The sequence below is a fragment of the Limulus polyphemus genome, unplaced genomic scaffold (genome assembly GCF_000517525.1).
Source record: "Limulus polyphemus unplaced genomic scaffold, Limulus_polyphemus-2.1.2 Scaffold2820, whole genome shotgun sequence".
Classification (NCBI taxonomy): Eukaryota; Metazoa; Arthropoda; class Merostomata; order Xiphosura; family Limulidae; genus Limulus; species Limulus polyphemus.
Genome location: NW_013668430.1, coordinates 47,772 through 59,482, shown reverse-complemented (window position 1 = coordinate 59,482; position 11,711 = coordinate 47,772). Strand labels below are relative to the sequence as shown.

Genomic DNA, 11,711 nt, shown 5'->3' with positions numbered 1-11,711 from the left:
ACAGAAACATGTATAGAGTACATCCTAACCTGTACTTTCCATTACAGAAACATGTATAGAGTACATCCTAACCTGTACTTTCCATTACAGAAACATGTATCTGTGTAACACTATGACTACTGGTGCACTCTTTACGTTCCTTTCTGCATATGTCACATAGTGTTACTATTATTTCTCCCGTTATACATATTAGTTTGATAGTTAAATTGCATTTAGGTTTTACTTTTATTCTTTAGTTAATTATGTAGTATTTGTGTTTTAACATTCATATTTGAAAGGTTTAATGATTTTTAAACTTATTCTAAACTTTGCCTTGCTCCGTCAGGGTTACATAACTATGCAGGTGCAAAAACGTTTGCAGGAGGCTAAAGTGTGTCTGTGAATGAAAAGGTTTTATTGCCCATAGGCACCCCTTGACATGTGTCGATGTAAATTATCAAAAATAAAGAGTAGCAGAGGAAAATAAAACATTAAGAATAAACTATAAGGGAAAAGGTAAAATGTGAAATTACACATATGACCCCAAGAAGACATTCTAAGATTATTCAATGAAGAGATATAAAGTAAGTATATATTTCTATATCTTAATTTCAAACATTTCATTGTACTGTACATCGATGGTAATAGCTACAGATAGTGATATAGTAGAAACATTTACCTTAAAAATACTTCTGATATTCATTTAGTGAAATGTGAAAACTCTGGGATAAAGTATAGTATTTTTATACTTAACATGAAGTATTCAGAGTCCAAGTGCAAAAACTACATTAGAGAACAAAGTTTTAGTAGAAATAATAGAAAAATTCAAAATTAAATATTTTATTTTTCTGAAACTACATATTTTTGTGAAAATGTTGTCATATTTCAAACAATTTCATCCACTAATTGTATTTTTGGAACAAAATATGACAAGTGATGTTAAGTACATACAATGTAAGTACCCAGTAATACGCATAATGGAAAATACAGGTTAGGTTGTACTGTATACGTGTTTCTAATGAAAAATATACATTAGATTGTACTCTATACATATGTCTGTTATGGAAAGTACAGGTTAGGATGTACTCTATACATATGTCTGTTATGGAAAGTACAAGTTAGGATGTACTCTATACATGTTTCTGTAATGGAAAGTACAAGTTAGGATGTACTCTATACATGTTTCTGTAATGGAAAGTACAGGTTAGGATGTACTCTAAAATTTGAAAATTTTCAGATGAAGAAAAGTATTTTTAGTCTTAGTATGAAAAACACTTTCACTCAGAGCAGTCAACATTCTGACACCACATGATTATGGACAAAGTTTCAGAAAAATACTTAATTAAAAATTCTGACTTTTTGTCCATAAAAGACTGTTAATGTTTACTGAAAGCTTGCCAAATTTTGTGAAGATGTATTAAGAATCATAGTATGTATACCTTCATGGTTACAGGGTAATGTAAAATAAACAAGCAATAGGGTTAACTATTATATTAACTTGGCAAATTTTTCATTATTATGTTTATGTATATTATCATATAAACTTTGAAAATCATGAGAGTTATAATTTCTACCAATACATGAATTGAAAACCTTTAACAGAAGAGAATTGGATTTTGTTGAATCTATTGATTTTCTGTCTCTGAAATTCTTTACATTCAGCTTAGCAGCTAGCACAAAATGTTTAATTCTTCTAGAAAACATGTTTAAGCTAATAACATTTTTGTACAGCTTAGCTATAAAATTTAGCTTAAAACAATAAGTGGCTCATAAGGACTTTAAATGTCTTTTTTTTTATTGCAATGTTCATTTGTAAACATCTTTATATATTGTGGGTCTTTTTGATGCATTAGGTAATATATTTGAAGGATTTTACTTGAGGATTAGTGCTCATTACTCTAGTTACTGTATGACTTCTAGAGTTGATAAAAGTGTTGTTTTGTATTTTCTCAGGACATCAGGGAACTGAACCTTACAGAGAACAGTGGCTACATTCAGAGAGGAGCTGAGAAAGGAGATCAGTACATTGATTTGCAAGCTTCACAGTACATATGCCCTGTTGTTGGCCTTGAGATGAATGGAAAATACAGGTTAGGTTATAATCTATACATGTTTATTTGCTTAATCCCTAAAAACCTCCTAAATGAATATTAAATGTTTGTTGGTTTTTTTCAAGAAAACTTTATATTTAGTCTGTTATTTTCTATACTCTAACTCTATAAAGGATCAGGCAATTTGACAGACCTCATAACCACCAGAGAAAAATTAGGAAATAATTCTATGTTATCTTTTTTCTTTCTGGAATAACTTCAAATTGTAACAAGAAACCTCAACTGTTTATCCTAAATATCTTTACAATTGTAACAGTATACATCTATTGATACTTAATTTAGTTCCACAGGTGTTGAATTCATGTTGCCTAAGGCCCCAACATGTTTTGCCCTTAAAAGTTTGACCATTGGACAAATATTTTTTCACATCATTCGTTCTATTGCTATAAAAACACAAGGGATCCTTGCAAGTAACTGAAAATTCTGAAGTGCAGAAGTCTTGCATGTATAAAATGACCACTTAATGACGCGTACCTCTAAACCTCCAATGAAAACTGCATACAGAAATATAAATATCCCTTTAATTGACAAACCCTCAATCTCACATCCACCTAACTAAGTTATTACATTGCTTTGTCTATAGTAGGTGCAGAGTCCAGTAAAGTTTGACTGCCAGCTCTAGGAAGAATATATAGCTTAATAAAAAGTTTTACAGTTTTACATATCTACAAGTTTTTAACATAATTTTAGCATGTGTGTGTGTGGTATTCTACATATTGACCCATAAAATTGAAATGAATAACTGTTAAACACAGTAAAAATGCATAAACAAATATATAAGAAGAGGTTAGATAGTGAGTGTGATATACAACATTTTTACAAAAAAGGGCCAGTGAATATAGTGTTTTGTTCAAATATAAAATAGATTTTGCAAATTTGAACTAAATAATTTTAGGTTTTCATATATTAAAAAAAGCCGATTTTTCAAAATTAAAAGTGGATATACAGTGTTTTGTATTTGAGCTTTTCATATACATATATATAATTTGGCATGTAGTGTTTTGTATACATATATAACTCAAATATGGTTATTAATATTCACATACATCTGGTTTATCCATTTTACATTGCAAAAAATTCTAAACAGACGGTAACAAATAGAGAATATAGCAAAAACAGATCCATGTTTTAGTATTTCGTATCATGTGAATCAGACACATTTTAAAAATGTATTTAAGTGTATTCATTTTACTTTTAAAAGACTGTGTTTGCCTACAGTACTTTAGTGCCTTGTCTGCAAAGTAACACATTTAATTATAGGTATTATGATAAATAAACTTTACAGATATGAATTTATCGAGTTTATTAGTCCTTCACATTCGATGGGGCCATTATGCTGACTGAAAAGCACCCACAAAATGAGTTTTATGAGGGCTTGTTAGATCTCTTGTGAAGTATGAACTCTCTGCTGGTCCTTTTATCCTAACCAAGAAATAAACAGTTTTTTATTCAGATTCTGTTATTATTTGTCATGACTTTGGACATGCAATCAGCTGTTTGTATACACAGACAAGCTCACAGTTAACTTGATGTGTACGTGTTGGCTCCATGATACTTTAATTCGAATTGGCTTAGACTAGCATTTTAAAAATATATTGTTGTACTTAGCAATCAAATATTTGTAACTGAAAAATTAAGCCAATGTTTTAAAGTTTAAACTACAAAATTGGGTATAAATCATTAGTAAATTTAGATTAGCAAGAAGAATTTTAGCGAGTTTGATTGTGACCTATATTGCATTTCATGAACTACTATATGCTTGACACAAGGCTACCATATTCATCAGGTGTCATCATAGTTTAGTGGCACTCTGTGAACATGTATCAGTTTAGCCAACAAAACTGTTTTGTTGATAGAACAGTAGTACAAGTCAGTCAATACAGATGAATGGAGGTATGATATCAGCTCACTACCAGCTCCTGTGGACTGTTTGATGGGGGCTGCTTACAGCCATCAAGCATTTTATCTTGTTTCTCAATTTGTGAATTGAAGAATTTTATTTTTCACAGTTCAATATCAAATAGAAGCAAAGTTGTATATAAGTTGTATGTTTTCAAGTTTTGTGGGATGAGGAGGGAGGGAAGTAGATTTTTTTGGCATTTTATCCCTTGAACAATATGTCCCCTTCACCTCAAATTCTACACTCCTGGTAAGTTTTAAGGGTGAATAGAAATAAACAACTGATTAACCCTTTTGCATTGGGAAGATCAAAGTATGCACATCACAATGTTTTACAGAGTTACATTCAAAGTTTAATTAAACTACTAAAATAATCTTGATATCAAAACACAGCTAATAAATCAGATTTTAATTCTATATAAGTATTAAGTTCTTAATTTTATAAAGAAATATTAAAAAAATCCTCAATCTCCACCAATATTAAAATTGTCATATTTGCTCTCTAGGTCTCCTCTCTTCTCTAATTTATTTACCACCCCTCCAAGAAGTTGAGAATTTAATGAAAATTATTAATTATAATATAATTATAACCTATACAAAGCATAAATTTTATAGCCTTCAATCCTGATTGGTTACAAAGCCATAAACCATAAACTCAGATCTCTCTTGCTATGCTCACTTGTTACACCCTCTCTTTCGCAAATTGCCAATAGTTCTTCCTGATGTTTAATACTATATTATTTATAACTAATAGAAAGCCAGAGTTTTAATCCCTCAAATGATGTTTTTATACAGATAGTTGTCTATTTTGCTTCTAGTTCAAAGTTTTTTCAAAAAGTTTAGCTGAATTTTTAACAGCTCGTATTGCATAGTATGTAAGCCAGAAAATTTATGATAGTTATATGAAATTGTCTGCTTTTTACATGGTGTTATTCTGTGTTTTTATGTGCAGTATTGAATTAAACAAAAAGGATTTAATGTAGTAATACCGTTAGTATAAAAAAATAGGCTTAACTTTCATCAGCAGTTGACAGCAAAGAAAAAGAAGACCCACATAGGTATTATATTTCTTGTTTTTCATGTGTGTTCTTTATTTATTATTATAAAATAACTAAATTTTTAAAATTAGAAACTTATTAGGTTATAACTGGCAAGATAAAGAATAATAATAAATCTTCAGGGGTATGCTCACAAGTAGCTTGTGTTTTACATCATTTGATAGGATAATGTGAGTTACATTTTCATTGTGTGATTTACAACTTGTGTGGCAGGATTATTAGCTAGACGTGGTTCAAAAAGGAATAAAACAATAATTATTTTATATTCTAGCTTGAAAATATAGGAAATTTTAATTTCTATTTCATAAGAAACTGTGGGTGTCATAAAATGTAATCCGACCAAATCCAGAAGGAAACGTACCACGTGACACACAAAAATCAATGTTTAGCCTCTTCTTTTAATTTCTATTTTCAAATTAAGAAACTAACTAATGTATAATACTAAAATTTGAATTATAATATATAATTTGATTCCAACTTATTGACACACATTTATAAAATAATAGTTAAATAACAGTTTGAATATAAGTCTACAAACGTAATGACATGCCCTCTGACCTCTACTCGTGTCCATAGTGTTAAGTGTGTACACAAAATGGTGAGATTTTAGATGTTGGAATCATTATGGTAATATACTGTACTGTTAACTGAGTACTTTTTACGTAGAAAATTGACGAGCCATATTCTACGGCCTAGTTGAGACTACTATAAATGTAGACTGGTCGTACTATATAATCTATTGTTAGGAGCTGACTTGGAAACTAGACGAAACAAAATGAATCGTACTGTCTGTCTTTTATCAGTATGGATTGCCAAGTAAAATTCTTGATAGTTTCTTCTTATCTTTCCATGCCTATTTCCTATGTTTATTCTACTTTTAGTGGTTGAAGTAGAAACCTGCTGAATATAAAGCAATGAATCGCTGCTCCTTACTTAGTTTGACACCATCAATATCAACTAAGCTCAGGTGGTGCAATTCCCAGAACTTTCCCTGCTTTGAAAATGCAGTGGGGTAGGATTTATCAACTTGTTGACAGCAGAATGGTTACAATGACAATTGTCTAAAGTATTATAAAATGTCTGTGACTTTGTAGAATGTCTGGGCTGATCCAATAAGTCGATAAGCTGATGTTTCCTACAGAGTCTATTCGAATCACGGCACTGAAAACAAAGTGGTTGCAACAAGAATTGTCTAAAGTATTTTATAAAAGTGAAAGAAAATATTTATGATATGGTTCTGTAGAAAGTGTTATCCGATCTAATAAACTTATTAAGTATTTAGATGTTAGTTAACCTCCTGGGTGGTTGGGATTTAGTGTTAGTATAGGTGTAAAAGTGTTTCTTATATTGTTTCTGAAGTGTTTCGAAGTCTTTGTTTGTACTTGTCCAAATTCACATATGGAGATGGAAAAAATAATAATTTTTGTGGACTTCATATATGCATTTTGGAATAGCAACAAATTATAAATTACTATACTGATACCCCAAAAATTCCTAACTAAATTGTATTTGGGTCTAAAAAAATCTAATTTTCTGTTCAGTAAATAGCCTTGATCGTAATACTTCAAACTCTCCAACGATGTAAGAGCTTTTCTCTCGTAAATAACTTGGGAAGAGTGACAAATTTATGTAGAAAGAATGTAGAGCTTTTGATTGATTATGAAGTTATTGGTATACAAAAGTAGGTGTAGATAAATAGGTTTTCTCAAATGATGAAGTGGTGGTCAGAGCCGATATGGTGGATTCGCTAAATATTGAGATATCTCGGCAAATAGAAAAGGTACAAAGTTTGTTTTTTTTCTTTCCGACTATCAGGGAAGTGGTATACTGAACCTATTTTTTTCTTCTGAGTTAATTGTGGAACTTTCTTGGTTAAGCTTTTGTTTGATTGATCAAAATTCAGTATTTTACTGTGAGATAGAACTATTTGTAGTTTTAATTTTAAGATATTGATTACGCTGTATCATTAACTCATTCCACATGGACTCAGTTGAATTGACTGACCACACAACCACTTTGTACTCGTTTAAAGTCATTATAATTTTGGTACTTCTAACTTTCAATATAGTATATGTATCTTCACAAAATTTGGCAGTCTTTCAGTAAACATTACAGGTCTTTTACATATAAAAAAATCAGATTTTTTTAATAAACTAAAAGATTTGTTTGTGAATATATCGAGTTGTTTTTTCTAGTCCAAATGCAACGTTGGTTTCATGTGAAGGTTAAAAATACTTCTCTTTATTTAAAAAAATCACATGTCATTGTATAATCACTAAAACCTCCTAAATACATTTCATGTGTTTTCTTGTAACAGTATACATCTACTTAAATTTATTAATGTTTTGTTTTATTGATCTCTGAACCATGTCTGACTAAAAACATCTCAACACAAGTTGAAAATTATACGGCGCTCATGCAGCTCCCATTACCTTTTCAAATAGTGTAATGCACAAGCTACTTGCTAGTATACCCAATGAAGATTTTTTTTCCTTATCTTACCTAAGAAGTTTATTTTTTTTACTTTTATAATAATAATAAATAAATAAAAAAATGCCTCATAATTAAATATCAAACACTTTTCAGTAATGCTTTATATTTTATCTGTCATTTTCTGTAAAATTATACTTCATCCTCTAGGTTGTAAGACAAGTTATCAAAGTATAACAAAAATAAAGGTTGCAAAGTGTAAAATAAAATGTGTAGTATTGTTAGCATTGATCACAAAGTTTCAAAGGACTTAAAGTAACAGTTTATATTATACTCCTCACGCTTATTTTCTGTAGTAATTTTCTGTGGAAAACCACTTGAAATATACATTGGGTAAATCAAAAGTATGATTTTTGTTATAGCTGAATCTTCAATGCTAGTTTTTAGTTAATACAACTAGATAAGGTCTAAAGTAAATTATTTGATTTTGGTGTTTATTCGATAAAAGCAAAGGAAATCTAATTATGTAAACTTTATTAAGTTTACAAGATGGGTAACGGGTTTTGTTTTTCAACATTAAACATGGAAGTATCTTTTTAATGTTGTGTATTTTTCAAGGTAATTTGATCATTTCATCAAAAATTTGATGTCATCCTAGCATCTTGATAATTAAACAATAAAGGTCAAGTTTTTGGTTTTTTTTTAGTGTTTATACTATATTGAAACTTTTTATTCTTTAGTGATCCTTTTTTTCTAAATACTTAATTTCTAGGTAATATATTAATAATTATGTTTTACAGCAGTCCAGCACATATTCATTCTTAATTCAGGTATTTCAAAATTTCTTTTTATGGTCCCACATGCCAGCTGTGAATTTCTCAAACACACAATAATCATACTAACTTTGAGACTTCTTATGTGGCTAGCCAAATGCAAAGCTTCATCTCGATTCAGAAGAAACTCCAAAACGGACTCTTTATTATATAATCTGAAGAAATACAAATATTTTTGTTAATGTTTCCAATAAACAAATTCCTTACCACACTTTAATTACCATAATAATAATGTATGTAAGAGCTAATAATGACCTAAATAATATTATATGTAAGAGCTAATAATGACCTAAATAATATTATATGTAAGAGCTAATAATGACCTAAGTAATATTATATGTAAGAGCTAATAATGACCTAAGTAATATTATATGTAAGAGCTAATAATGACCTAAGTAATATTATATGTAAGAGCTAATAATGACCTAAGTAATATTATATGTAAGAGCTAATAATGACCAAATAATATTATATGTAAGAGCTAATAATGACCTAAATAATATTATATGTAAGAGCTAATAATGACCTAAGTAATATTATATGTAAGAGCTAATAATGACCTAAGTAATATTATATGTAAGAGCTAATAATGACCTAAATAATATTAAAATATTGTCCACATTATTTGAAAAAGTTCTTTAAGACAAATGAATGGTGCTTTAATATACATACAAAACTCTCTAGTTTTTAGTGACACAATAGCAAGTCAAAGTTAAAACACATGAAACTCTCCTGTTTTTATTGTGTTCAGGCTCACCTTCCAAGTTCACATGATACAATAGGAGCTCGAAGTTCTTCTTGGGTGATAGCACAATGCTTCCATTTAGCTACATTTTCAGCATCTTTGTCTTTCTGTCAAATAAATAGAACCCTATCTATAGATTTTGTTATACCGAATCCCATAGACTAAGATCAACTTACTAGTATCAATGTTATATTAGACTTTGATTATTAAAGAGCCATCTGTAACTCATCAACAAACTACAAGTCAAAACTTGTATTTTTTTTTGCAAGTATCATACTTTTTCAGGTTTTGAATTATATCTCAAAACTAATTATAAAAAGTAAGCATAACATACAAAACACAAAGGAACATTTAGATCTTCAAAGCAGTCCCTGCATGTCCATCATTTATTTTTTAGGAAATCATCAATTTCCCTCTGAAACTCCTATAAAAATCTGTTTTTCACTAGTACCAATGATAACTCATTCAGTACGTTTATCACCCTATTAGAAAAATAAGATTCTTAACTTGAGCCTAGTCTAACTTTTCAATATCTTAAACTTATGCCTCTTCTTTGTATTTAGAATACAGCACAAAAACTCTGAGGTCTTCATCATATCAACCCCCGAGCAATCTTGTAAACTTCAATAAGGTTATCTTGTCCTTTTTATAAGAGAAAGAGACCTTGACCTTACGACAACCTTAGGAATCATTCAAGTAGTCCTTCTTGAACCTTTTCTAATCAGGACTCAAAATTAATGACAGAAAACTTCAGAAAGCACTATAAAAACATTGCCAGTACATAGTTCATCAAGAAGATATGCAACATACACGTTAAACATGCATTTCAATCATTTATATTGGAAAATAGTACAGAAGGTTAATATAATTAACACAATCCTGAATTAAACTTGCTATTTGAGCTGCATGACATACCGGGCTAAGTATAAGGATAGTGAGACCACAATTTCTACTTGTTTGGTTGTTTGCCAAAGCTATTAGAATGTCGGCCAGCCAGCTAGACTCAGACCATTATGCCTCTGCAATGCAATATTGCCAGTGGTTGCTCATTGGAGATAATAATGAAATAGAAATCATAAAAACTGCATATTATTTTCTCTATATTCCTCATAATTGGTTCAGGAATAATAAAAGTTAAACCCTAATGGCTTAATAGCTTTTGACATTTAAACCATAACTTCTAATAACAGTAAAAAGTCACTATCAGACAGCAGATGATAGAGATGTGTGTGGCTCAGATACACCAGTTACCTCTCAAATTAATTATCTTTTATAAAAACAATACAAATAACTGTATAGTATTTTTTAGATAATACTTATACCAAACATTTATACAGTATTCCAAGTAATGCCTAACTAATTGTCTTATATGGAGATAACATCCTTCTTTGACTTGTAACTAACATCAGTCATGAAAGCTATAAACAACCGTTCCCAAACAGTCTAAAGGGGCTCTTAGTGAGCTGATGTCATATCTCTATTCTTTATTAACAAAATTGGGCAATAAAAGTTCATTTGTATTGGCTGAATTGTACTGTTCTATCAACAAAACAGTTTTGCTGAATAAGCTGAGACTTGTTCACAGAATGCCACTAAATCATGATTTCATGAAATACAACTTAGATCAAGATCAAATTTGCTAAAACTCTTTTTGTTAGTCTTAATTTGCTAATGATTAATATCCAATTTTACAATTTAAACATTAAAACACTGGCTTAGTTTCTCACTTACAAATACATAAGACAGTACATTTCAAAAATGTCATATTACTGAGCATGTTACATCAATAGTCTATACAAATTAAAGTATCAGTTTTGCATTTTTTTTATCATTACTTCGCCCCCTATTGATGGATCTTCACCAAATTTGGCATAAAGAATTGTTGGTTCCATGGGGAGATAAACTCAAATTTTCAGTTTTACATTTTGCAGTATTATAGATGTTTTTTGCATTTTTTACAAGGGAAGCAACTTTTCATGTCCTAAGATAACATAACATTTTGGACAACATGGGACCTATTGGTCCATCACAGCTGTTCCATCCTCTAAACTAAAATGATTAAAAAAATAAAAATCTTTAAGCAAGCCCTTTTCATTCATATACTTATCAAGCTTTTTCTTAAACTCACTTAAATTTACTGCCTCTGCAACATCTGAAGACAACCCCTTCCAAAGGCCAACCACCCTGTTAGAAAAATTAAACCGTCTTAGCTGAAGATGACTCCTATCTTGCCAAAATTTATATTTATGGTCCCTAGTCCTACTATTCTCATTGTTAAATATAAAAAAAAGATGATGCATCAACACTATCAATTCCCTTTACAATCTTAAACACCCCAATCAAATACCCCCCCAACTCTTCTTTTTTCAAAAAAAAACAATTTGAGAGATTTCAGCCTCTCCTCGTATGATAACCCCTCCATCCCAGGCACCCTTCTCTGAACCCTTTCCTAAGGTAAGGAGCCCAAGACTGAACACAATATTCAAAATGTGGTCTAACCAGTGACCTGTACACTGAAAGTATAACCTCTTTAGATACAACCTAAAATCCTATTTGCCCTACCACTAGCAACAGCACACTGCTTGGATGGTTTTAGAAACTGATCAACTATTACACCAAGGTCCCTTTCCATCATAACTCTATTAAGGTTATTCCC

The 11,711-nt window shown here is 30.2% G+C and overlaps 1 protein-coding gene across 1 annotated transcript in view; it reads right to left on the bottom strand.

Annotated features, from left to right (window-relative positions):
• LOC106467982 (protein RTF2 homolog) overlaps positions 1-11,711 on the bottom strand; it is a 28,513-nt gene that overhangs the window by 12,600 nt on the left and 4,202 nt on the right. Inside the window, exons 2-4 of the mRNA XM_013928375.2 lie at positions 9,068-9,162; positions 8,377-8,465; positions 73-100 (exon numbers count right to left, since the gene is read on the bottom strand). Of these exons, the coding sequence (XP_013783829.1) occupies positions 73-100; positions 8,377-8,465; positions 9,068-9,162 (212 nt within the window). The remainder of the gene's footprint in view (positions 1-72; positions 101-8,376; positions 8,466-9,067; positions 9,163-11,711) is intronic.